The following is a 25434-nucleotide window of genomic DNA, read 5'->3' on the forward strand; positions in this document are numbered from 1 at the left end:
TCTTCCACGCCTTCAGTTCATCAAAAGTATAAAATGGTGAAGGTGATTGTCATATGTTGTACTGAGCTGGCAACAGCCCAAGGACCATCTCCTCCCTGTCTGCTACTGGTAGTTTTGGGTGTGGGCAGCTGCTTCACTTTCACTGTTCTGCGTGTGAGAATCTGAGCAACAAGAAAAACTGGAAGGAACTGCCTGGCCCTTTGCCACCTCCTCACCTTGAAAAGCAGCTGGTGTCTCTAGCAAGTTGTAACTACTTTTGGTCAAAATTCTGCCATGTTTTTTTTTGCAGGAGGCAAATGACTGACATTTTCCTTTGACAAGTCTTGTGTTTTAACCCCAGCTGGCATCTCAACCTCACACAGCCACTCACTCACTCTTTCTTGGAGAAATGGGAGCATAAAAGCAAGAAAACTCATAGGTTGAGATAAAGATAGTTTAATAATTAAAGCAAAATCTGTGGATGTAAGTAAAGCAAAACAAGAAATTCCTTCACCACCTCCCATTAGCTGGCAGGTGTTCAGTCATCTCTATGAAAGCAGAACTCCATACACATAATGGTTACTTGGGAACACAAAGCCCATCCCTTCCTTCTTATTCCCTCCATCTCTGTATGCTAAGCATGATGCAGTATGGTATGGAATACCTTATGGGTGAGTTGGGATCAGCTGTCTCAGCTGTGCCCCCTCCCAGTTTATGCACACTCAGTTTCCTTGTTGGTGGGAGGGTGTGAGAGACAGAAAAGGCCCTGACACTGTAAGCAGTGCTCAGCAGTAATGAAAACATCTCTGTTTTATAAATATTGTTTCCAGCACAAATGAAATGCATAGCCCACACCAGCTATTGTGAAGAAAATTAACTCTATCCCAGCCCAAACCAGCACAACAGGACAACTCACTTTGTCACCGGATTTGTCTGAGCTTGTCACAGCTATTTGGGTGTCTAGAGAGATGCCCAAAACAGTACCAGCCTTGAATGAAGTGTGGAAGTGAGGTAAGGTGTTTCCATCTGGGACTATATAAGTTGTTCTGGAGTCCTCCATGCTGTACCAAGGCCCAGAGGCAAGCACATAGCCTGTAATGAAATTTCTGTACCTTACAGTCATCTCCTCTTCCCTTTGAATAGCATTGCAGGATGAAGGTGAGAGAAATGCTTTTCCATGCTTCTGTCCTCTGATCCAACTGCAGTTTCCTGACAGCTGTGCATGAAATCTCCCAGGTGCTCTGTGATCCTGCTCCCAGGACATATGGACAGACATTGGCTCTAGCTGGTTATGGTCTCTGCTCAGGAGACCAGGGAGAAGGCAAGGAGATGCTCACATTTGCTGCTTGTCCAGTGTCAGGACACATCACATGAAAATCCAAACTCCAAAGCCCCCCAGCTTCTAGCTTGGGAGAGACAGGCAGAGTAGCCCTGATGCTTTCTCCAGCATCAAAAGGGCAGACTCGGGACTGAGAATTCTTTCTTTGCTGTCTGTGTTCCTGAAATAGACTCAATTGCAGCTGTGGGACTCATCTGATCCCTCTGGGTGCATTTGCCATTTTTATTGTCTTTTCTCAGAGGAGTTAATAGATTTCTCCCTACTCAGAAGCCACTGAAGCTATTATCTATAGCACAGCTGAGCTATGCAACAGCTGTTTTTCTATAACCCAGGAAGTTTCATCACTTCATTAGAAAGAGACTGAGATTTCATGTAGATTTTTAAATTTTATTTTTCTGTAAGAAGAGAAACAATAAGTAAAGCATGTCTTGTTTGCAGTATTGGCTGCCACAAGTTCTCTCTCTTTTGGTGGTGTTTGTTGTTTTTTTTTTTTTTTTTTTTTTTTTTTTTTTTTTTTTTTTTTTTTTTTTTGTTTGTTTGTTTTTTTTTTTGTTTTTTTTTTTTTTAAGATTTAAAAATAAGACAAAAGTAACCAAGACAACCCCTACCCTAAGCTACAGAATCCCAATAATAACATTGAAAAAGAAATTGATAATATTGATCCTTTGTGTACTGGTAGTTAAACTTCAAAAAATCAATTGAGAGGAAAGCTTAACTGGCCTTTTTGTAGTATCAGAAAGCAAACCTAAATCCCAGATGTAGAATTTTGACAGCTATAAATATAGGGAGATGATTTTCAGATAATGTCAAAACTACAGTTTAATTCCCTTTCCTTCAGGAGAAAGCTCCTATGAGGTGCGCTTGGAAAGGAATCCCTGAGTGTACTAGATATACTTCTGTGAGAACCAAGAAGTAGCTTTGCAGAGTGGTGTGCGTAAGGGGAGAGACCAGAGTGATCATCAACTGGTGATGTTCTGCCATCACTTCTGCTTTGAGTGACTTTAAACCTTTGTCCTGTTTGTTCAGGTAAATTCAGCTCAACATATAAAGCTATTCCTGCTAAGCAACTACCAAACATTGCTCTGGCAGTGGTCTCCTGAGTGCTTGCAGAAAAAAAAATATTAGGTCTTAGTTTTCTAAGGTACCTAGGTGAGAAATCCACATTGCTAAACATTGAAGATCTGAGTGCCTGGTCTTTTTCACAAAGTAAGACTTTGCAGCTCTTTTTTCAGCCATGTATGTACTTCCTCCTTGTTTTCTTTTAGCCATTTAATGTTGCTCTTCACTTGCTCCAGTGATTGACTCCTGGACATTTCTCCTGCCCCAGCATTAGGATATTTTTCAAAGAAATTTTCCATCTGGAAAAGAGAAAAATAATTGATGTGAAGTAAATAATGCTGCTATTGGGCAAGCAGCTTTTTACAAAGACAGTCAGGGGTAATTCTGACTGGGAGAGATCTATAAGCTCATGTTAATAGCACTGGAATAGTTTTACAGTTAACTCCTGTCGCTTTAAGCATTTAGAGGACAAAAACTAAGTTTCCAGGCGAGAAGATTCTTAAATATATTGACTTAAACCCAGGAGAATGGATGTCACCATACCTGCCAAAGCTGGAGCTCAGTGTTGAAGTTTTGGGTAATAGTTACTATTCGACCGAGGGTTCTGTCATTTATAGTGAATCTAGAAAAACAATTTAATCAATGATGTTTGATGCAAAAGCATAATTATCTGAAGTTTAAACTTCTAATTGTGTTACAATAAAGAAGATACACTCAAATTTCAGCATTTTTGTAAATAGTTGAAAAATAGCACTTCTACATAATATCTGAGTTGTTCTTAAATATGTTTACTAATGGAGTGGTCTCTTACAGTGGAATAATTTTTTTAAAGTAATTACTGATTGTCTCAGGATGGAAGTTAGGAATATTGCTGCTCAGCAATACAAAAACTCTGTCCAGAGTGTACCTTCCTTCTGTGCCCTCACCAAGCACTTAGAAAGGAGATGGAAAGAGAGAGAAGTCACTCAAATACTGAGAAGAAAAGCTAAAAAGCTTGCTATTATTTCCACTGTTCATCTGTATGTCTGCTGCTTGCTGTTACCATTAGAATAAAATTTTTAAAAACCCCAATTTTATTCTCTGTTTTCTTGGTATGAAATCAGTTGCAAGAGTGGGGACTTGATTCACTAATTTCCATGCAATAATCAGATTTCTGTGGCCTTGATAAAAACTTTGTTCACCATTTACTGAGAATGATCATTTAGGGAAAGAATGGTTTTCAAGTTAGCAACAAAGTACATTTTCCACAGCAAATAGATACAATTGTGTTGAATAAGCTTTCAGTTTTCATTTTTTAAAGGTCAATGATTATAGCTGTACAATGAAAACACAGAAAAACATAGCATATAACAAGATTTACAGGTGGATGTAGTTTTCCATGAGTTCATTAGAGTACCTGTCAACTAAGTACTGCCAGTTCAGTCGTATCCAGTCCCAGGCCATTGTTTTCCCATAGGTGTTATATGAGATGTATCTCAGGACCGTGAACACATCTTGGCTTTTGATGAGGCTGGTGTTGTAAATGTATTTCAGATATCTAAGAGAAATGCCACAGGAATTGATGAGAGCCATTTCCAAACAGGAATATTATTTTTTCCTACAGATTTTTAAAGGTAAAGTACACAGATGTAAAATGTAACTCTGTCAAGAGATAATTGCATTGAAAGAAATCTTAGTTAGGAATCTCTTTAGCAAAGTAGGTAGAGTTTATGTCTCTACTTGAAAATAGCCAAACCTCCTTATTATTCCTGTATTTTAATGCAGTAGAGAAAACAAGACTGGATCAGTTAGTAGTTCAGCCTGTTCAGCCAAGCACCAAAAAAATTAGTAGTCAGACTTAAAAAATCTTACAGGGACCATGAATACATGCACAAGTGACTTGCTTAGGTTGACATCTATGTTGTTTGTTTGGAAACTTTTATCCATACAAAATTAAAATTAATTTGGGCAGAGCATGCCTGCAAGTGCTGCAGTTATACTTCCAGTTATAGCACAAATGGTTTTGACTGATGGGGTGAAGCAAGCATGTTTGCAGAGAGGTGAATAGCATGGTCATGGATTCACAGCAGCAGCTGCAGAAACTGTTGTTTCTTGGGATTAAGGATTGTCTTCTTTTTCCCAGCAAATTAAGAGACAAGCTTTCCCTGCTTTAGGAGGGATTTTTTTATTTTCTGCAAATATAGGCTGATCTAACTAATTAATTCATGTCTTAATCATGTCAGCCATTAAGTATTTAATGGCTTTAGATTATGGCTGTTGTGGTCACAAGAATTTAGGAAGGTAGCTGCTTCCTACCATTATTTCAATTACTCTAACTCTTATATTTACACTTCCTGAATCTCCTATACTTCCTTGTTTCACCTCCTTTAAACCTGGAACTCTTTCAAGCCGAGGCTGTTCCATGTTATGATATTTAGACAGGGCTCCAATACAGTGGTGAATGGCTCTAGTGTAGATGTTTGTTTGCATGAAAGCTACATGATACAACAACATGCAAATTTATCAGATAAGCCTAAAGTAGCTGGTGTGCCTATGCAGGGCGGCAGCCTGGTGAGATACTTGCCCAGCCTGACAGTCTGCTGGACCAGTCTGGGGCAGTATCCAGGCTCCTCATCATTACCATGGCAGCATGAATTCAACATTTTTGGTTCTAGCTTGAGCACTTCTGCACAGCACCTCAGGGAGCATTGCAAGTGTGGATGCCTTCATAGGACTCTTAATAACAATTGCTCAAGGCTGTTTGCCTAATTTTAGCTAGTTAGAAGGTAGACGTTTAGGATAAGCAAATTGGAGCCAATGGAGGGTGACTGACAACAACCAAAAGCAATTCTTTCCATTGACTTTAAACCCCTTTCCTGGTATGGCATAAGCAGTGCTTTGTAGGTCCGGCCTCTCTTCACTGATTAAAGAGGAAATAGATACTCCTGATGCTTAACTATTAAGCAACTAAAATTGCACAGGGTGAATGCTCTGTTGGAAGACCTGAGGGCTGTTGATTGTGTGCAGCAACTACAATGTCTTCAATATCTTTTGACTAAAAGAACAAGGCTTTTTTCCTGCTGTAGTACAATCTCAGAGGGGCATGTTAGATAACTGGTCTTGAAAATGTGTTGCATTCCTCATGCTGTAATTTGACCAAAATGACAACACAGAAGAGAGGTAGAGGGGAATGAACAAACAGCAGCTTGTTGCTTTTGTAGGAAGAGAGAAATCTGTGTGTGTAAATCACCTGTCCAAAAGGGTGATGTTCCTCACTGATGCCAGTCCATATAGCAACTTTTCTTTTTCTTGGGCTAATGAAGTGTTTTGGTATTTCTCGAACATGTGATTCCATGATGTCTCATTGCCTGAGTTCTGCATTCCATAGCGATATACTGTGAGTCGGAGATTTGCAGGAATACTAAAATAAAGAAACAATACATCCCCCTATTGAACAATACTTCAAATATTCTTCCCCCTTTCCTACTTGAGATCAGTGATCCAGTCACATGCTGTGTTCTCCACAAAAGATGTGAGCACTCACGTTTCTCCTTGTAACCATCTATTGAAGAGTTGAGAAGCATTGCCCAAAGATTCTGGGTCATCCATACTGCAGGCAAAGTCTAGAACAGTTGCACGAAGAAGCCTTGGAAAGAGAGAGAGAGAGAGAGAGAGAGAGGGAGAGAGATGTTTTTTTACTGCTAAGTATTCTTTGAATCCATCAATAACACGAGAAGGAAAAAAATAAAGATTGTCCACCTCTGCAAATGGTCTCCAGTGTCTTCCCAGCGCAGTCGATCCACAGTGGGTTTTACCAGATCACTAAAATATCTCTGAGGTAGAAAAGGGGTGTTGGTTACGTGTGTAGATTTCTTTAAATAATAATACATTTAATTTCATAATTTATTCTCCTTCATTTTTTCTCAGAACTAGCATCTCTTGAATGAAAAGTAACATGAGCAGGTACAGGCACAGTCTTTCTAGATCCCCACAGCATGCAAAGTCTGAATACTTGCAATACTGATAGGACAAAGCCAACCTGCTTCTCTCCAGCCTTGTCTGTGCTCCCAAAGGAAGGCTGGGGTGCAGCAAGGACACACTGCCACAACTGGTTTCCAGAGATAATAGAGAGTTCAGCACATACTTACTTCAGACCATTATATCATGTTCAGTATTTTAGGTTGACTAACAAACCTACTCACTGCCACATAGAGATATAGCCATCCTTGGTGCTGAGGACAGGTGTCTGAGATTTTGCTGCCCATACATACTTTTTTTATTGAATGCAGGACAGCCTTGACTAATAAATACCTGTAACATGCCTTATGGTGACAGATTATAAGAATAATTAGGCATAATTTCTTTTCTCCAAGTGCATGATCCTGAATGCAGAATCCAAGTAATTCAGATACCACTACTGAGCAGTGTTTTAGAGGGTTTTTTTTAAGAGAACAGTAACGAAAAGTAAATGTTAATAGTTCAGCAACACTGAAAATCACTTGAACTTCAGTATTATTCTTGTTAGAGATTCTGAATTATCAGATTCAGTGGTCTCAAGCTGATGGGCTTTTATTTTGCTTCATCACCTGAAACAGGGGATAGACATCTTTATCATCTTCAAACATGTTTGCAAGGTAAGTTACAGCTGATACAGCTCTATTCCAAGGTAAATATTCTGTTTCACTTCTTAGGTATTTTGTGAGTTCCAGAGGAACAGAGTAATTCACAAGTCCAGGTCTGTGGGAGGAGAAAACATAACTTCTGTTATTTTAATGAATTTGAGGAACTTGCTGCTTCAAAGATATTAGATTTACTATTCACTTTAGAAGGCCTGAAATAGTAAAGTTTGTGAAGGAGAAAGTAGTTGGGACTATAACTTGGAAGATATTTTCCAAAGAGATAACTGAGGATCACTGTTGATCAATGCCTAACCATAGGAGTGTCATTGTGAGAAGACTGCTTTTTGCAGCAGCCCAGTGTGCCTAGAAGTGGGCAGCCCTTAACTGGCAACAATAATATCACAAAAGAGAAAGGAATTGCTGGTTGGAGACATCTTGAAAGGCTGAGAAGACTTAGACTTAGGAGCTGTTACAGATCACCTAAAATTTATCTGTGTCAGCATGGCTGGGCACAAGATCTAGAAGTTTCCAATCAAGCTTCTAAACAAAGTACTAGCTGAGGTGGTAGCTCCTCAATGCCTTGGTATGCATTTTAGGCATGCCTCTGCTTTTCTGGATACCTAACTTCTTCTGGAGTGTTTTATTATTGTTAATTATATGGAGAAAACACCCCTTTCTAAGACCTGTGCAATTAAAACCTGCTTTTTTCTTGCCATGGTACTGAAAGGGAGCATTTCTCTTGATTGCAATGGTAATGCACCCCTTAAATGCACCTCTTTTGGAGGACAAGATAAAACAACGAAGAATTAAAGCTTGTACTAAAGTCAGAAAATTTCTTCCAACCACCTGGGTTGCATGAATTCTAGGCCACCCAGGACGGTAACAGAAAGTGAAAAACTTGTGTTGAAATCTCTGCAGAGAATTAGTTTACCTTGCTAAAGAAAAAGCGTCATCCAAAATCCCTGCGCGATCAGCAGTTGAAAAATTCTGTGTGAAAAGAAGAAAATAGGGATCAAAAATAGACAGATTATTTGCAGAAAAACCCCAGCCTTTGCAGACCTCTTATAAGAGACCCACCAGACAGGTTAGACATTACAACACTCACTGTGTGGTTTTGGAGCAGAAGGCTGCTTAAATCGGCCCAGTTTTGACTATCATAATTCACCCGAAAGAATCCAATGTGTTCTGGATTCACATTCAGAAAAGTACCAGAAGCTTCTATGGTAATTCCTACACAACAAACAGACAGTAATCAGTTTGTGCACCTTATATCATGCAGAACTCACTGGAGATTTCTTGACTACAAAAGTATTATTTGGTTTTAATGGATACTAAAATAAAGTCAAACCCTTAATTTAATTTCTTTATTTCTAAATGGCTCTGAGTAAAACTTAGTTACTCCAGATTTTGATGAGTGGCAGCACTTGTCTTAGAACAATGAATTGTGGTAATTACTTGGGCTAGCTAGTTTGTTAAATTTGAAATGGAGAGCATTGTGAATAGGGTGAGGATGGTGAGATTTAGTGTCATTGTAAGAAGTAAAAAATTTCAAAGAAGCAGTTCTTCCAAATATTTTTTTTTAAACATTTTTCAACCTTACGTGCACTATCAAAGTTCTCATATTTTATCCTGTATTAGTTTCATTTTTCAGTTTGTTTCAATTAAATTTAAATTTTCTTTCCTGTACTCTTCTTTGATTTTATTTTTGTAGCTATTGATAAAGAATTTACAAAATAGGCTGCGACTTCATGCAAGCACTCATGTTTAAGGATTTTCCCATTTAAAATGAATACTTGAAAAATGTTCCTTTCTCAGAAGCTTGGCCTGGTCTAGTTGGTGATGCTGCTTATGAAAATTTTTCTATTTTCCATTGAAAACAGTGGTCTTCAATCTGTGGTTGTAGCTAAAAGCATGTTTCTGTTTGGATGATACATACAAAGCATTTCTAAAGGGATTTATTTTCCCTACAGTTGGTGTTCGTCTCACAAGACAAATTTTGTGTATGTAGAAGTAAACACCTAATCAAGACTTTGCAGGCTTTGTGAAGTTAATAGCCCCTTGCAGCCCTCATATCGTGTGGAAATCAGAGAAAGAAAATTTCTTTTTGTTAACTTCTAACTTATATCATGACACAAGATATTTTTCTGTTTGCTTTTATGTGGGTACTAAAAGCAACCAGAACAAAAGACAAATTGCATTTAAAATAAGTAACAAACAAGTACAAGAAATGATGAGCTGAAATTAAATGGGATGTAATTTAAAATCTGAAAAAAGTCAGTAATTTTTCCCCACATTTTTGTCCACTGGAGGTGTAGAACAAGAAATTCAGTTTTGAATGCATAATAGAACAATTATTAAAAAAAACAGGTAAGAATTTTTTCAGTTCTGAAATCAGCATTAGAAAAGGTGGTTAATCATTTGAAGTTATTTTTCTTTAATTGAGATGAAGTTGCCAGTTTATTGTGCCACAGAACCATTCATCAGCCTCCCACTTCTCTTTTCTTGGACTGGACAATGGCCATATCTAAGCCAAACTAATTTTAGTGCATTATAATTAAGAGTATGCATAGATTTGAATTTTCTTCAATAGGACTGTATTTAAACAGTATACTGTATTTAAGCACTATACTGAAACTGAGCCTAAATTGACATAATGTTTGTACAGGGGAAATAGTAATCTTATCACTGAAATTACTAGTAACTGCACTACAACCAAACTGTGTGCTAGCACCCTGATCTGAAAACTGGAAAGTAAAAGAGTTCATTCTGTGGTCTGGTTTTTGTAAATAATATTGAAAAATTTTATCCATTCATTATCCTTAAAAGAGAAGATGTTTACCTCTAGAATCTGATGCGTTGTAGAAAGTATAATTTGATGAACCACCAAGTTTCCATTTGACTGGTATATTCCATTTATAACTGAAATTATTTAATGGGAAAGAAAATCAAATTACATTTGAAGCCAAATGGTAAAAACCCCTCATCCAATATATCTTGGTTTGTTTGTTTATTTTAAATCTTACGTCTTGTTTTCTTAAGCCGACTTGTGCTTTTGAACATATACATTTACTAAATAATATGTCAAGCAATATTCTAGCAGGATACAAAGCAATTAATTTAGTAAAAGATGATTATATGTCAATAATTGGTATCAGTAATGTTGATGTGTCTAGGGCTTTGTGCAGACACTAGTTAATCTTCGCAATACTGACTTGAAATAAAAGGTTAAGTATTAAAAAAGTTTTTTTACAGATTGAAAAATTGAAAGAGTTTAAGCAGCCACTTTGATACAGTTAATAGGACCTCTTGCCTTTCCCAGCCTATTTTTCTTCTCCAAGACAACACTAATTCCTTCATTATAAACCACTGGGAGCCAAATGCAACCTTAATTCTTCCTCCTCAGCTCCTTGTATATCTGTGCAGATTCCTCAGTCCAGGTCATGCCCAGGACAAAGGTGAGAAATTTGGGCAGGAATGGAGCCACAGCATAGCCTGACGAAGACTATCAGCCTAACCAGGCAATCAGAGATGTGGGACAGCAGAGCATGCTGTGAGAGTAACGTCAGCCACCTGCATAGGGCTGCTAAAACTATTAAGCCCTTTTGAGCAGTCACCTGCTGTTCCATATTAGTATATTGTAGTTCATCCTAGGGAGACTTCCCCTCGGTGAACAAATGCTATGGGAAAACATATGTCATCTTTATAACCCTGGGTTAAGTAAATGGGCACTAACTTCCAGAAAATAATAATAATAAAAAAATTATGGTATCTCCTCCTACCTCCAGGAAGAGAGATTTATTGTTTTGTATCTCCTAAACAAAATATCTTAACAGATTTATATACTTCTAGTTTTACTAGTTCTTTTATGGAGCTTACTATAATAGAATTTAGAGAGGTATTGTATTTCCCAAGAGAAAACCCATGTAGGTTTTTTGGGTTTTGTTTGTTTATTTGTGATTTTTGTTTGCTTGGGTTTTTTTTCATTTGGCTTGGTTTTTTTAATTTTTATGTTTTTGTAAATGTATTTAATGAGGTACATTTTACTTAGTTGCTACCCAGTTTGAATCAACATTTGCAGTAGGAACTTACCCAAGATCAGAAGGAGGATAAGAAGCATTTGCACTGGGATCCAAAAGAAAACGTTCCTGTGTGAATACTGAATTATCTCCCATCTTCAAAACAGGGTAGCCCATCTGCCTAGTCCATGTGTCCATGACTTCCTTCACAGGTTTATTACTTGCCTATGAATGACAGAAGAAGGTTGCACTGAAAATGGAAATTCAATCCTAAGAGGAAAGAAAGTATCTCTGGTATTAAGAAAAGGAAGAGCAGAAAGGGGCAGAGGAAAGAGCATGTTCAGAAAAAAAAATCCTCTGTAAATCCTTTTATGGTGCCTGCCATTGAAGAAATTATTTGGAAACTTGAACACCCACAAAAGAAATTATGTAGGCAGGAGACTGGCCAGTAACATGGACATGAAATACTGAGGAACCTTTGAGGCCCCTTGCACGCTCTAAGATCTCTCCTTTTTTTCTAACAGAAGAACTGAACAGGACAGAAAGGACATGGGGCATTTTTAAAGCCAGATGCCTCCTTGCAGTGTGTCCTGTTTTGAGTGTGAAGGAAGAGCCAGTATTAACCACCAGCAGCTGCACCAATGTAAAATTTGATTCATTCTGTGAATCCTGAACATCTGTCCTAGGAACTGGAGCTGGAGAAAGCTGTCACTACCTCTCCAGGGTGCCACCTGTGAGGGAAGCAAGCTAGGGTCACTTCAAATGTTTCCTTCTCCAGATTAGGGAGATGATGTGAATATGCAAAGCCCTAGAGAGAGAAAGGAGGAAGTTCTGCTGAGTAGGAAGAAGTCTGGGACCAAGGAGAAGACCAGAACTAGAAACGAGACACAAAAGCACAATTTAGACTGTGTGCATGTCCACAGGGCTGGAAGAGAAGGAAATAATATCAGGGAAGAACCTGGCAGTATGCAAGTGTAATGGGGGGTAATGAGATAGATAGATAGAAAAAAAAAAAAAATAGGCCAGCCTCAAGGAACAGGAAAGATCAGAAAATGGTGGCACAGATGATGACCCAGCGGGGACTCAGAAGCTAGAGAGGAAGATAAGCATCAAAATTACTTGGGAATTGATACTACCGAGAGGTTTCAAACACCTGAATCTGGATAGAGAAAAGAGACAGTACAGGGTGAATGTGTATGGTGGATGAGAGATGTTTTCATGAATGAAATGACTTTGAGTTGCAGGGGGAATGTTTCAGTAGCAGGTTGTTTCCTAGCTTATGATCTCCCATTGACTCATCTCCATGAGCTACAGAATATTAGAAGTTTGAGAAACTGGAATCAGTGGGTGAGATATGAAACATTTATTAGCAAGGGTTTGAGTGGATGCAAAACATACCTCTTCCAAAGCTTCCCAAAATTGTTCTGTCTTAGCATTCTGGAAATGGTATTTCTTCAAATACGCCTAGAGAGATATGGAAGATTGTGAAAATACTACCAGTATTTCTTCTTTTCCTATGAAAACAATACACATATTCAGTTGTACAAGGATACAGAGAGTACCTCTCAGTTGCACAGAGTATCCACACATGGGTGGCAGTACTGTGAGTGGGAGATTAAATGGATCAGTATTCAGTGGATGAAATTCCTTTGCTGTCCAGTGCATCAAATTAACACCAAAAGTCAGCATTTTCAGGTGGCTTGTTAGTGAGAAATAAAATTGTACTTGAACAGTTCTTTGTGTTTTGTTTAAATGGGCACCATTATACCCTGTTGCAAATTTCTGGCTAATGTAAGAGGTTATTTAGCAGGAGAAAGATATTTCATGAGATTTCACTACTCTCTGGACTCAGAGTGGAAGTAGGAAATTCAAGTCACCTCTAAGTTTTGTTCAAAATGATTGTTACAAAGAGTAATGGTGCTCAGCGAAGGGTTTGCAACGCCTAAACCTTATTCCCATCCTGTGTCTTCCCTGGCTGCTTGGCGGGTGTTTTCCTACCCCGCCACCTCCTCTTGGTGGTATTCAGTCAGTAGATGGTGCTGTTTGTTTCGCTGTTGGCCACAGCTGCCTATGTTAGTGCTCTTGAAGGCTCTGAGCAGAAGGGAGGGTCAGGCTTTTGGGGACAAGGTGACTGTATTTTCCCATCTTGAGTAGCTCTTCTGATTGAATATATGAAAAGCAAAATACAGGAAAATACAACTATCTTGTAGCAGCCCATAAATGTGCTCTTCACGAGAGAGAGAAGTAAGAACAAATGTGGTAAGCCTGCACTATAACTCATTACCAATATCTGTTCACAATAAAGGATAGACATTTCTCCTTCTGGTATGGCTCCTTTCTCCCATTTTGTCATTTTGTAGCACCACGTTTTTTGTCCACAAGAAAGGACTATGAACTGTGCGATATATCCCTTTTCTTCTCCCTATCACCTTGAATTTCTAGGGCTGGGTGTCCCTGCATCAGGGCACCGATGAGCCTATGCCTCTAAGAGTGTCCCTACCTAGCAGCCTTGTGTGGGTTGCAGCATCCTGGCCATAGGAAGCTGCAGACACACTTTACAGCAGAATGAGGGGATTCCAGCTGACAATAGGATAACAGTGGGGTAGAGGAAGTTTTTCCATTAAAAGCTGTCTGGAATTTAGGTCCTCTCGGTCTGGCTATCAAATCTTTATGCAGTTCACATTCCTCCTTCTGTGGGAGAATGGAACTTCCTCACCTACATGTTGTCCACTAAGTACTGAAATGCTCTAAATACTTTTGCTACCAATACCAGGATTTCTGATATTCACTTTCTGAATAATGGCTTTTCTACTGTCACATGAAGGTGGGCTGTATGTCTGGTGGGTTTTGGTGCCACCTTTACCTGACAGCCTTTCTGGAAGAGCTCTGGTGTAATCCAGTCTTGAATCATTCTGAGGATCGATGCACCCTGAAGACAAAGAGAAAGGGGAGAAGGTCAATCCATACTGCTCTAACAGTGATTACCATTCATCTAAAAGGCAACATGGGAATGTTATAAGTATTTTATAATATATAAGTATTACAGGTATTTTATAAGTATTATATAAGTATTTTATAAGGCAAAAATAAAAATCAGACTAAGGAAGTGGATTTTCTACTGCCTTTGTGGGATGGCATGCCTACCTGGTGGAGCTTAAATCTGGATGTGAGAATCAGTCCTTAGTTGTAATTAGACACTTGTTTCTGTGTTCAGCTCCTGAGCCCTGCTGCTGCAGGTTACTGTCCTGCCACTCTACTAGTTTGTGTGAGCAGGGCTCCCTGTTTTGTGTTGAACAGGATGGGTGAAGGCAGCTCGGGACTACCTGTCAGAGGAACAGCTTGAGAGAGGCAGTGACTTCAGAAGAACACAAAACAGGAAGGGAATTTTAAAAATGCTGCAAGTCTGAGGCTTTACAGTTTGAGTATGTATCTCAAGATAAGAAATGAGATTTACTGTAAGAGCTCTGGCCTCTGAAGCGGGGTAAAATTGGGACCAGAGAAGTTACTAACTTGAGTGTCACCAAAAAACCCCCAAACAATTAGGACTTTGAAAGAAGAAAGAAACCAGAGAAAGACAGGAGAGAAAAGTAGAAGAGCCGTGTGGAACAAAAAACAGAGTGTACACAAAATGATGAGGAAAAAGAAAAGGACTGCAAACTCAATCTAAGATGCAAAATACAATTTTAGGATTAGCATGTTTTCATTTTCTGAGCTAAATCAAGGGGCAGTTGAGAGCCTAATGCTATGAACAATTTTAAAACCCAGTTGCCCCATGAAAACAAGAATATTATCTGAATTCTCAGTAAAACCTTTTTCCTCTATTTATATGCCTGAGAATAATGACTAGATGAGTCATGCCAGAGGGACTGTTTGAACAGATATGCCTCAAACTGCTTTCCAGGCTATCGTTGGAGAGTCAAGGTGGTCAGCAGATTACTGTTTTCCAATACAGAATTCTGATGTGTTTGCCATGGAATATGTTCAAAACCAGTTCAGTACCTTTAGAATGAATATCCATTAGTGGTAATCATAAGGCTGCTTAATGATCAAGAGTGATCCTAAGGCCATGAGCGTGCACTAGGGAACCTCAGTTCCTCAGCTTTGTCTCTCAGCCACTTCTTATCTGATTTCACCTCTCATAAACCATCCCCTGCCATTTATACTAAAAGCCAAAGTAGAAATACACACTTCTACATGTGTTTGGTAACAGTGGAGACTTCTTTTGCTGTAAATTGTAATGCACAGTTAGTCACTTGCACCTTCTACTATTGTTTTTCAGTCTCTTCCCCCATCTCTTGTAATTCCTCTGTAGTCCATGATGGAGTGTGCTTGAGGAAAAACTCATCCTAACAAAAATCACTGATTAGAGGAACGCCAGTATTTTAATAACTTTCCTTTCTTACAACTATTTTGGGAGGCTCAGGAAAAGTGACCTTAATTTGACTAGCTGACATTCTCTGATGGGGGTATAGGGAGGAGTCTTTTATCAACACCCACATAATTTCATAGTAATTGCCAAATACGGGACATGAATTTTGTGGCAGAAATGTGGAAGATGAATCCTAAACTTCTGTAGCTGGGAAGTTCCAAAAATGTGGGGGTCCAAGAGCAAATTTCTAACAGAACTTATTTCAAAAAAAATCATTGTTACTTTAATAAAACCTTTCAAAATAAGAGAGAGGATTCAACCAGGAAAGAGACGATATGCAAATACTTTTAAAAAGCAGATTAAAACAATTATGTACATTAATTGTTTATTCTCCAGCTCTACTCTAGTAGAGCTTTCCTAGTCATATAATGCCCTACCAATCACACAGCAGTTAGAGGATCTCATACAGAATACGCTGCAATCACTCCATAGACCCTTAGGCACTTCATTAGGGTCTTAGGATTGGATAAGCTCTCTGGTTGTTCTGGTAAGACTAACAGAGAGCATTCCAAATTATGCTTTATTTGTTTAGTGATGAATATTATCATGAGAAGATTGTTTTTAAAAGAAAAATGCAAAAGAGAAGCCAAAATAAAGCCAAAAAGAAACAAGCTAATTTTGTCACGCATTTATATATAAATACCAACAGTAATTTGAGCTAAATCTACGCAAAGACTTTCTCTTTCAAGCCAAATTATAACCCAAGCCAAATTATATCCCAAGCAAACTGTTCCCAAACAATGCACAAGTCCTCAAGTGTTTTTGCTTTAAAAAATGAGTTCATGTAGCAATTATCTAGGCACAAAGAGATGAGTAAAAGCTAGGATTTTTTTCTCCATTGTTTTTACAGAGCCTGCAAAAGTATGTCTCTTGCTTAGCTCACCACTAAAATACATTTTGATCCAGAGTATTTGATTTAGCTCTGTATATTTCGTGACTTTTGTTAGTTTGATTTAAAAACAGTGTTACACAATGCAGGTTTTTACATGGTTTATGGTTTGACTGTGAGGCATTTATGATGCAATAAATACTGGTTGTATTGTTGGATAGAGGATTTAACAATTGAAAACAGAAAACTGATGGAAATGGATGGATCAAGTCTAGCTAATAAAAGCAGTATCTACAGTTACAGACTGTAGCACAGCTAAAGCTAAAGTCAATGCAATATATACTTGATGTTTAGCTGATAATGGGAGCTTGGAGGGGAAGCAACAAGCAGTATTTACTATTGATGGATTTTGTGTGTTTAATGGAAGCATGTTATGGCATCAGATAGGGGACACTGACAAGAGTCATACAAGAAGCTGCCAATAAAAATATGGTGTATCAGGTTCAGAAGCAGCATGGGAAATAGCTGGTTGAGTACAGGAGTGACAAGAGTGTTTTCTCCTGTGCTTCTTTGGGCTCTTCTCTTGATGCACTGCAGAAAACAACTGGAGGGAGCAGTGTTGCTGGGGCCCTTGAGCCAAGAGACTCCCTGGTTAGACAAGAAGGGACACCTGCTTTGTTCCATGTCTAAGGCTTGTCTAAGGACAAAGTGGCTTTGGCTACATAAAATATGGAGGGAGATGAGCTGGCCTCAGCCCCCTAGGCTGGGTCTTCAAAGTGATGATCCTCAGCATGGCTGCTGGTGTCCCACAGGCTCTGGACCTCACAGCAATTTCCCACAAGTGCTGAGCTCTGGTCTGCTGCCCATCACAGCAAGTACCACCAGAGGCGTGGGCTCCCAAAGGCCTCTGTGTGCCCTGGACACAACAGAGACTCCAGCTTTGATGACTTTGACTTGGATGACTCCAGCATTCCAGTGTTTCTCTGCTCAGGCAGACCCAAAGTATTCCTCCAGCTAGCTCCTTAAGGAGTCTTTACAGGCACAGGTCCTCACTGCCACTGACTGGGATGGGATTAGTAAAAATCTTGTCAAATACTTAATGGAGTGTCTGCTACCACCTCCTGGGCTGCAGACTACTGTACTCCAATGCACTCCTGAGCTCCACAACTTTCAGTGGAATGTGAGCTAACTTATCTCCCACTTTAGGCCAATGCCAGTAGAGGCTGGTGTAACCCATCTTTGCTGAGGTTTTTTTGGTGGCTGGGATACTGTAAGCAACTTGAGATAAAGTCACTTTCCTGTTTTCACTGCTTTGTTCCCTGGCTTGCTTCCTCAAACCAGAAGTTATACTGGCCTACAAGTGTGATGGAGAAGTGACAGAAAGGATACCTGGACATCTGCCCTGCCTCCTCTGCCCTCGTGTTAGATTATGACACTTGACATAACTGGGCTGCATCAGCATGAGGTGATGGGAGAGGGATGTGCTTAGTACCAGGTTTAGTTTAATTTTAAGCCCAACACTCCTGTGGCAGAGGCTGGTGACACTGTGCTTTGCCTGCATTACTGCATGCTGTGAGCAGGCCTGCATAGTGTCAGTGGCTGGCAAGGCTTTGGCTGCAGTGCTCCTCTCACAGCTGCTTTTAACTGCATCGTCACTGACAGGATCTGGAAATGTCTCAGAACAAAGACCTGCACAGACACAGTCCAGGTGAAATTAGGAGTCCTGATTATGAGCACCCCTGACTTTTATCTCCTCTCCAAAGTTGCCACTTTGTTTGCATGCAAAGTCACAACAGGAGAATATCCTACCTTACTGTAGGATATCCCATCAAAAACAGAGGTGATTTCGGCTGGAGATGACACATCGACTACAATTGGATGGGAAGACAGCAAAGAGTCATCCTTCAGTACAGGAAGCACATCATCAATTAAAACCTGTTCAAGCTGAGAAAGAGAAGACATTACAATAGAAACAAAGGCAGGAGTATATGCCTACTTCTCAAAGAAGTAGCTTGAACATCAACTTCTCTAGGCAATTTGAAATAGAACAAAATTTCATGCCCTCTAAAGAAGGACTTGCAAACTCTTGCTTTACATCTGAGAGAGGAAGGATACAATTTTTCCTTAACTAAGATAAACTGCCTTCCACAGATCCTGTTTTCCTGTGTGTATCATAACACAGACACACCCGTCCTGCCCTCCCTCGCCCCCAGTAGGCAGAAAGAGTAGCCTGTGTTACCAATTTCAGAAGTGTGACAATATTTACAAAGCATTATGGTCTCCTCTCACAAAAGAGGACTTGGGTAGGAAGAGAGGGAGGGAAGAAGGAAGTAGTGTTCCTCATCCCAAGGCTTATAATATTTTCTTACATTGATTTGAATTTTTTAAAAAAATATTAAGTAGCCAGCAGTCAAAATCCCCTTATTTCCTAATCAATATTGACCAAAAAAAGACTAAAATTCAATTTAGCTTTCCTCTTCTAATATTCACTAGGATAACATTGAAATATCTTAGATCTTAGATGAACATAGAATCCAGATAAAAAAAGGTCTTTTAAATTTTAAACTCAATAATTAGAAAATTTTTTACATAGTTAGGACCACAGATCTACTTTAAAGTGTAATAGTGATCCAGGAAATTATTTTGTTCTTAGCATCTCCACAGGGAGAGAGGCAGGGAAAGCAGCAAGTAGGCACTGCCTGCTTCTAAAGTCATTAGGCTCAGAAGATAGTAGATTTCAATAGGTTCGACCTATGCAAAACCTATTCTGCTCCCTTCCACTGGCATATGTTGTATATGTCTTAGCATCCAGAACCTTGTTACACCTGGACAGCTGGGGAAAATATGCATGCTATGTGCCATCACATCTATTTGGGAGGAGAGGAAGGAAGGAGCAAGAAAACTCCCTATATTTGTACAGAGTATAATGCATATTTAAGGCTAACTTCTTTGCAACACCCTTAAAGCATCTGGAGTTGGCACTGTTAGCACACTGTCACTACCTATTTTTGCACTGTACAGAATAGAGATTGTCTGAGTTAGAGGATTTGAAATGACACTTAGAATGCTGGCAGAAGCTGAATGGGAATCCAGTATTTTCCTTGATAATAGCCCAAGCTGTGGAGACAGGCCCAGGTTCCCAACCCTTACCAGATCAAATAATGATCTTAAGTCCCATGAAAAGAGTACAGCCCAACTAAATAAATACAGGAATATCTCCATCTTTCAGAATTAGACCTTTAAGCAACCCTGCAAAACTGTTAAGTCTCTGTCCAGAACACACCTAGGTGTTTTTTGCCATAATAACCCAACACTTGATTCACTTGTTTAAAAGGAATGACTCTTCCCTCCAGACTAAAACTTCATAAAGTTTACCTTGACTAGTTTCAGACCATAACATAGGTAGGTGAAAAACTTAAACCAACTTTTTTCTTTATGTTCCACCACACTATGTTAGTTTTCTATAAATATACTTTAAGTCTTCATCATCCTTGTCTAAATTTTACTCCCTCCAAAATGTTCCTCCCAGCCCCACCAACACACCACTAGGTAGAAATAATTACCATTTGCCATTCTGGTTCTGCTTCATTTGCTCCCAGGAACTCAAAATAACTGGCAAATCCTTCATTTAACCACAAGTCATCCCACCAGTCCATGGTTACAATATTTCCAAACCACTACAATTATGAACATAAAGAAGTAGGTTTAGATAAATAGTACATGTATATTTCAGTATCTCACATCTGCATATAGAACATTATTTTGCTTACTTTTTTCCTGCTGCCAGATGAAAATTATTGTAATTCTAGGGTTTAAATAGGAATGAAGGCTTTGCCTTGTGTTAAAACATCACTTTTATTATAAAATTACTCGGGAGATTGCTAATGATTCATGTGCCACTGGAAATATTTTTAGTTTCTTCCTCTTGAATTGATGATTTATGCTTTTAAGGAGATGTTTTCAGACAGCCTCCACAGTGTATAACTGTCCCTGTTTCCTGGCCCAAAAGAGACATCTGCACACACATGTAAATTAGTTTCTCTAAGACATTTTAGAGAGATTTTAATAAACTGACTGACAATCTGGGCTCAAGCATCTAACTTCCTGAGAAAAATTCCAAGGCACTAGTCATGGTATCTTGAAGCTCTAATGGGGATCTGTTTTAACATATTTTACAGTCAGGTGTTGAGCACATATCGAAGATCCTGAGATGAAGTTAATGACAATATTTTCAAGATTAAAATGTAGTGACTATATATTTGAAACACTGTAAAAGTGAGTCAAGTACTAAAATATACCTGATGAACGAGCTCATGAGCAATCACAGCAGCTACTCTCTGTTTGTTGGATGTGGCTGACTCCTGAGGATCATACAGCAGGTTTGTTTCTCGGTATGTAATCAGCCCCCAGTTCTCCATAGCACCTGTCCCAAAATCTGGAATAGCTATTTTATCTGCATTAAAAGAAAGAGACAACGATTACCACTGTATCTTTTAAATCAATTAGCTTGAGCACTCTCTGTGTATTTACAGTCTGTTTTGCTTACCATTTGTGATTCTAGCTTACTACTGTGGACTGAGGGGCTGTGATCTGTGTTCAAGAAGAGAACTGGCCTAAAGCAGCTGATAGCAAGTGCCCTGGCTCTGCTGAGATTAGCAGAGGTAGAATCAGTTGCACTTGCTGAGGATCTGTCCTGGGAGGTGATGCTATGCCATCTCCTGGGAATGTGCATATCATACATTACTTAATTTTGGCTCCAGAAATTAATACTATTGTCTGGGGATGTGCTGTAGCCAGTAAACCTCCTGAAACTATTTGTAGAATAATGAGGCATGACATTGTTTGTCACACTGTTGTATTAAAAATATTTATTGACATGTTAACTGAAGTAAATCCCCCATGCAGTGAACAACATCTGTTTCTATGCCTGGCAATTTGTGGGGGTCACTAATTTATGGTCAGTAATCAATACAGCTTTAAATGAGAATTGCAGACTCAATTGAACTGGCATTTTCTTCTGCAAATAATGACCACAGGCTTTCTATGTGGGTTAGTGAAAAAGTACAGATGGGTTTAAAACTGAATAGAATGAAAACCCCTCACCCCACTCCAACAGAAGATAGGAATTACTTATTTTAAACATCTTGATTACAGAATCAAAGCTGATAGTTTGGCAAGGGCTTCAATGACAGCCAAAATGAGGAGATAAGGAGAGAGGTAATGCCAGAAGACATAAATCAATGTGAAATACACCATTTAAACAAACAATTATGCAGAAACATCTGATTCATCAGGTTTGACCTGGATAACTTCTAATAATGAGGGAACAACATGGCAAGTCAAGGTTAGTGATCCAACAAATAGATATTTTGGGAAAACCAGTATAGAATCTACAAAAGTATCTATCCTGTGACACTGCTGACCTGAAGATACCAGTCCATCCTGTCACACAGACAGACCTTTATCCAGATGCTGCCGTGGCAAAGTCATCAGGCTTTCATGACAGTGAAAGTTTGAATATAAAGCACAGGTGAGATATAGTACCTATTATTACTGGGGACCAATGTGTGAAAGAACAACATATTGTACTGGTTTCTCTAATCCAGTTGTCATTGAAATGCAAACATATTTACAGTAAACTCAGGTGTTGTTTTGTGAGGAGGAGGTAAAAGTCTTTTGTTAAAGTAATATAGGTCAGCCTGATAGGTACAGGTACAAATATCCAACAAAAGGTTTGCACAGCATTATTAATTGTCTTCAAAGTTTTGAGGATTTGCCCCCCCCCCCCCCCCATATTGTCTTAACTTGTTTGCAGCTAGTATTTTTCCATCCTTTCAAGTTCATGAACCTAACTGAATTACCTCTTTGAAGGTCTTAGGAGGGAGAATTTCCAAAACTCTGATTGTATTTCCAGCTTGATTATTGTGCATGTAAAACTGCATGAATCAGATCCAGAGTCCAGATATTCCAATCTAAAGGATGCCCAAATGCACTACCTTCTCTTTGCTTGTTTTGTAACCATGGGCAAAATTTGAGAGTGTGTCCACTTTTATTTAGTCTCAGATCTTTAGCTCAGCAGTAGAAACTAAAAATTATATGCTGGACCACATTCATCTTTCTAAGAAGTGGATACACACCCACTTTGCACTAAGGTTAATAAATAATATGACATACTCTCTGGCAGTTTATGTCTTCACTTATCTCACTGCTGAATTTTGTCCAGAAGTTCACATGGAAGTGGTACATATTTTTCTGAAACTTCTGGCTCTGTTTTAACTCATGATGGTCCTTGGCAGATGACACCAATGCTTGTCTTGGTTTTCCACAAGACGCTTTAAAATAAACATGCCAGGACCAGTTCTTCAGTTCAGGAAACTGAACTGTGAGAACTGAGAACTGGTAACTAAACAGTGACTGAGATAACTCATCCATCATGACATTCAGAAACATCTTGAACTACACTGGTACAGTTTTAAAACATCCTGACATAGTATCAGCAGTTAGTAACAAAATGCTTTCATGCTGCTTTCCACCAAAGCACAGAGATCTGTAGGAACAACACAACCATGACACTGAATTAACAAATTAAAAATGTAAATGCCAATAATCACCCAGTTTTGGAAGAGAGTAGCTCAAATTAAAGTACTTTTCAAAGAAGTCGAATGCAATTTTTGTGACATTTGCTGCATATTCTGCCGTGTGTATTTGCTGTGGCTGGGCGTAAACTCTCAGCTGTAAAATAAAGAGAGACAATTAGAAAAGATTTCAGTTAAAAGGAATCAAGTGTCAAGCACTGAAAAGGCATTTAGCATGCATATCAATAACACTGCAGGTTTTCTCTGAGACTGGCCTGAACACCGAAATCAGGTGTTCACCCTATCACGTTTCTTCAACAAAGTTTTTAAAGTGTTGGACATATGAGAGACCAAGTCAACATGTGCACACTTTCCACTGTTTGACTGAATCGTAAAACAGGCAAGACCCATGTCCAGAAGCTCACCTTGGCCAAGCCTGGAGCAGGGCCTTGTTGCATACCAGCCCCTACTTCCCCATGGCCTGGTTTTCTCAAGAAGGAAACGTGGGCAAGCACAGTCAAAGGGGACCTCCTTGGTCTGAGCAGTTCACTGATCTTGACTGATCCCATCAGATCAATCTTCAGGAGCTGTATTGAAATGTGTCTGAAGCCCATAGCACCTTAATTTATAAGTTCATACCTTTCCTATGTACTATCATCATAGTTTCCTCTTGTCCTTGTATGTTTGAAGATCTCAAACCTCCTAAAGACAGTGCACTTACTAGATCTGTTACCCTTCCCAGACATGCTAGTCTATACAAGTTGAGTGGCTGTTTGACCAGGACTTTGGGTCACACAGCCACTCAGTCACAGCTTTGGTGCCTTTTGGGCTGCCCCAGGTAATCATAGGCAAAAATCAATTCTCTCTTTTATGACCAGGCAAGTCTAGGAAAACTGGCACTTTTGGTAGCCCTGTGTGTGATGAGGGAACATTTCTGTGCTCCTCCTGTATATATGAATGCAAAAGTGATGTGTTGAATGTTGGCCTTTCTATCCCTGAAGTCTGGTGCCTGGGACTGCTTTGGCTATTGCTGTCAAGCTCTGGAGGACTAGAATCTTTATGGCACCTATACCCATGATGAGGAGGCCTGCAACTTGAAAAAACCTTTTGAGAAGTTATCTTCACATTGTGAAGGCAAAGTTTGAGTTCAGAATTCATGGAGTCTTTTGGGAGTCTTTCCCTCAATCTCTTTGTCCCAAAGCCTGCTGGAACTGTATGCAGGCTATTCTCTTCCACGCCCCTGAAAATCTCCAGTGTGGATAAGAGATTTCTATATGGAGTAAAGTTTCTAGTTTTAGTTTTCTATTTTTTTTTTCTAGTTTATACCAGCTCCATGACTCTTATGAATGGGACACATTCATCTGACTACCCTGGTGTGGCTTGTTTACTCCTTCAGTGCTGTCTTACAGCCAGGAGTTTAGGGCCCAAGCTGAGCAAAGGAGCTGGTCTGTTCCAAGAACTCTTTTGGAGCCTGACTACACATTGATTTCAATACCATAAATTACACTTCCTGCAATGAGAGGGGAGGATGAGAAAGTGGTCAAAAATAAAGCTGAAAAAATCCAAAAAAAAACCAACAAAAAACAAACCCACCACAAACAACCAATAACAAAAGCAAAAAAAAAGCTTATGAAATTTAATCGGGAATCCATTCCAGCCAGGGGATTTCCCCCAGGGTCAGTTTGCAATTACAAGCTGCAATTTCCATTTCTGTAAGCTCTTTACCCCATTTAGCAGTCTTCAGTCCCCTGGCTGATACATATTAATGGTTTCCAAAACCCTCAGCCTGCACTAGAACTGACTTTGGGTTTCATTTGTATAATCTCCTCTGCGATTTTCCAAACCAGACATTTGGTACCTGACAGGTAATCAGCTCAGGAGCATTGTTTCCAGCTGTAGGCATATTTCCCACCACTGATTTCATGAATGTCTTTGTTAGGGCTTTCAGAATGAATGGCAGAGTTTTTAAATTATTTACTATGTCGTGAGCTGAATGGTCTTGCCATTGTTTATGAACGTAATTTATGGATCAAGTGGATACTTTCTGTTGAATGAGGGAATTATTAATAGAAATCTACACAGAAAACTATAGAATGTTCTCTACAGTAGTTGGTGAATCTAATTACCTCATTATTCAGCTGGTCTTCTAAGTTCTTGGACATGAAGCCTTGGAAAGGTTAGAAAAATATCTTTTTTTATATATGATTAAAAACCCTAAAGATAGTCTGGTTTCCCTGGGGAAAAGATAACTTTTAGGGATGGATCTTATGCATGTATTTGATATTGGTAAAAATATGTCCATGTTAAGAGAAAGGAAAGCTATGATTTTAACCTCAATTAAACCCCAAGTTTTCTAGTGCAGGCAAGTCCTCAGACATTGTTTAGTGATCACTTAATAAAATATGTAGTAACTTAGACCTGAATTAGAAGATGTTTCTTCAGGCAACCTCTGTACTGACATGAATACCCCTGCTTCTACACACACACACACACACACACACACACACACACACACACACACACTTTAATTACCATGTTTCAGTGAACACTCCCTTCTATTTAGAAAAGCTACAACCATTCAGGAACATTGTGGGCTATACTGTTTTGCTT

At 39.1% G+C, this 25434-nt stretch overlaps 1 protein-coding gene across 1 annotated transcript in view; it reads right to left on the minus strand.

Annotated features, from left to right (window-relative positions):
• Window positions 1-1772: 1772 nt before the first annotated feature.
• Window positions 1773-25434, minus strand: part of ENPEP (glutamyl aminopeptidase) — a 38350-nt gene continuing 14688 nt past the window's right edge. The window contains exons 5-21 of the mRNA XM_083860989.1: window positions 22861-22981; window positions 20548-20702; window positions 19813-19926; window positions 18059-18193; window positions 13855-13920; window positions 12390-12455; window positions 11065-11216; window positions 9815-9894; window positions 8081-8205; window positions 7907-7962; window positions 6943-7093; window positions 6116-6189; window positions 5901-6002; window positions 5607-5777; window positions 3774-3914; window positions 2921-2999; window positions 1773-2676 (exon numbers count right to left, since the gene is read on the minus strand). Of these exons, the coding sequence (XP_083717115.1) occupies window positions 2518-2676; window positions 2921-2999; window positions 3774-3914; window positions 5607-5777; window positions 5901-6002; window positions 6116-6189; window positions 6943-7093; window positions 7907-7962; window positions 8081-8205; window positions 9815-9894; window positions 11065-11216; window positions 12390-12455; window positions 13855-13920; window positions 18059-18193; window positions 19813-19926; window positions 20548-20702; window positions 22861-22981 (1947 nt within the window). The 3' untranslated portion in view covers window positions 1773-2517. The remainder of the gene's footprint in view (window positions 2677-2920; window positions 3000-3773; window positions 3915-5606; window positions 5778-5900; window positions 6003-6115; window positions 6190-6942; window positions 7094-7906; window positions 7963-8080; window positions 8206-9814; window positions 9895-11064; window positions 11217-12389; window positions 12456-13854; window positions 13921-18058; window positions 18194-19812; window positions 19927-20547; window positions 20703-22860; window positions 22982-25434) is intronic.

Source organism: Zosterops lateralis, assembly GCF_965231275.1.
Source record: "Zosterops lateralis genome assembly, chromosome: 5".
In the NCBI taxonomy this organism is placed as follows: domain Eukaryota; kingdom Metazoa; phylum Chordata; class Aves; order Passeriformes; family Zosteropidae; genus Zosterops; species Zosterops lateralis.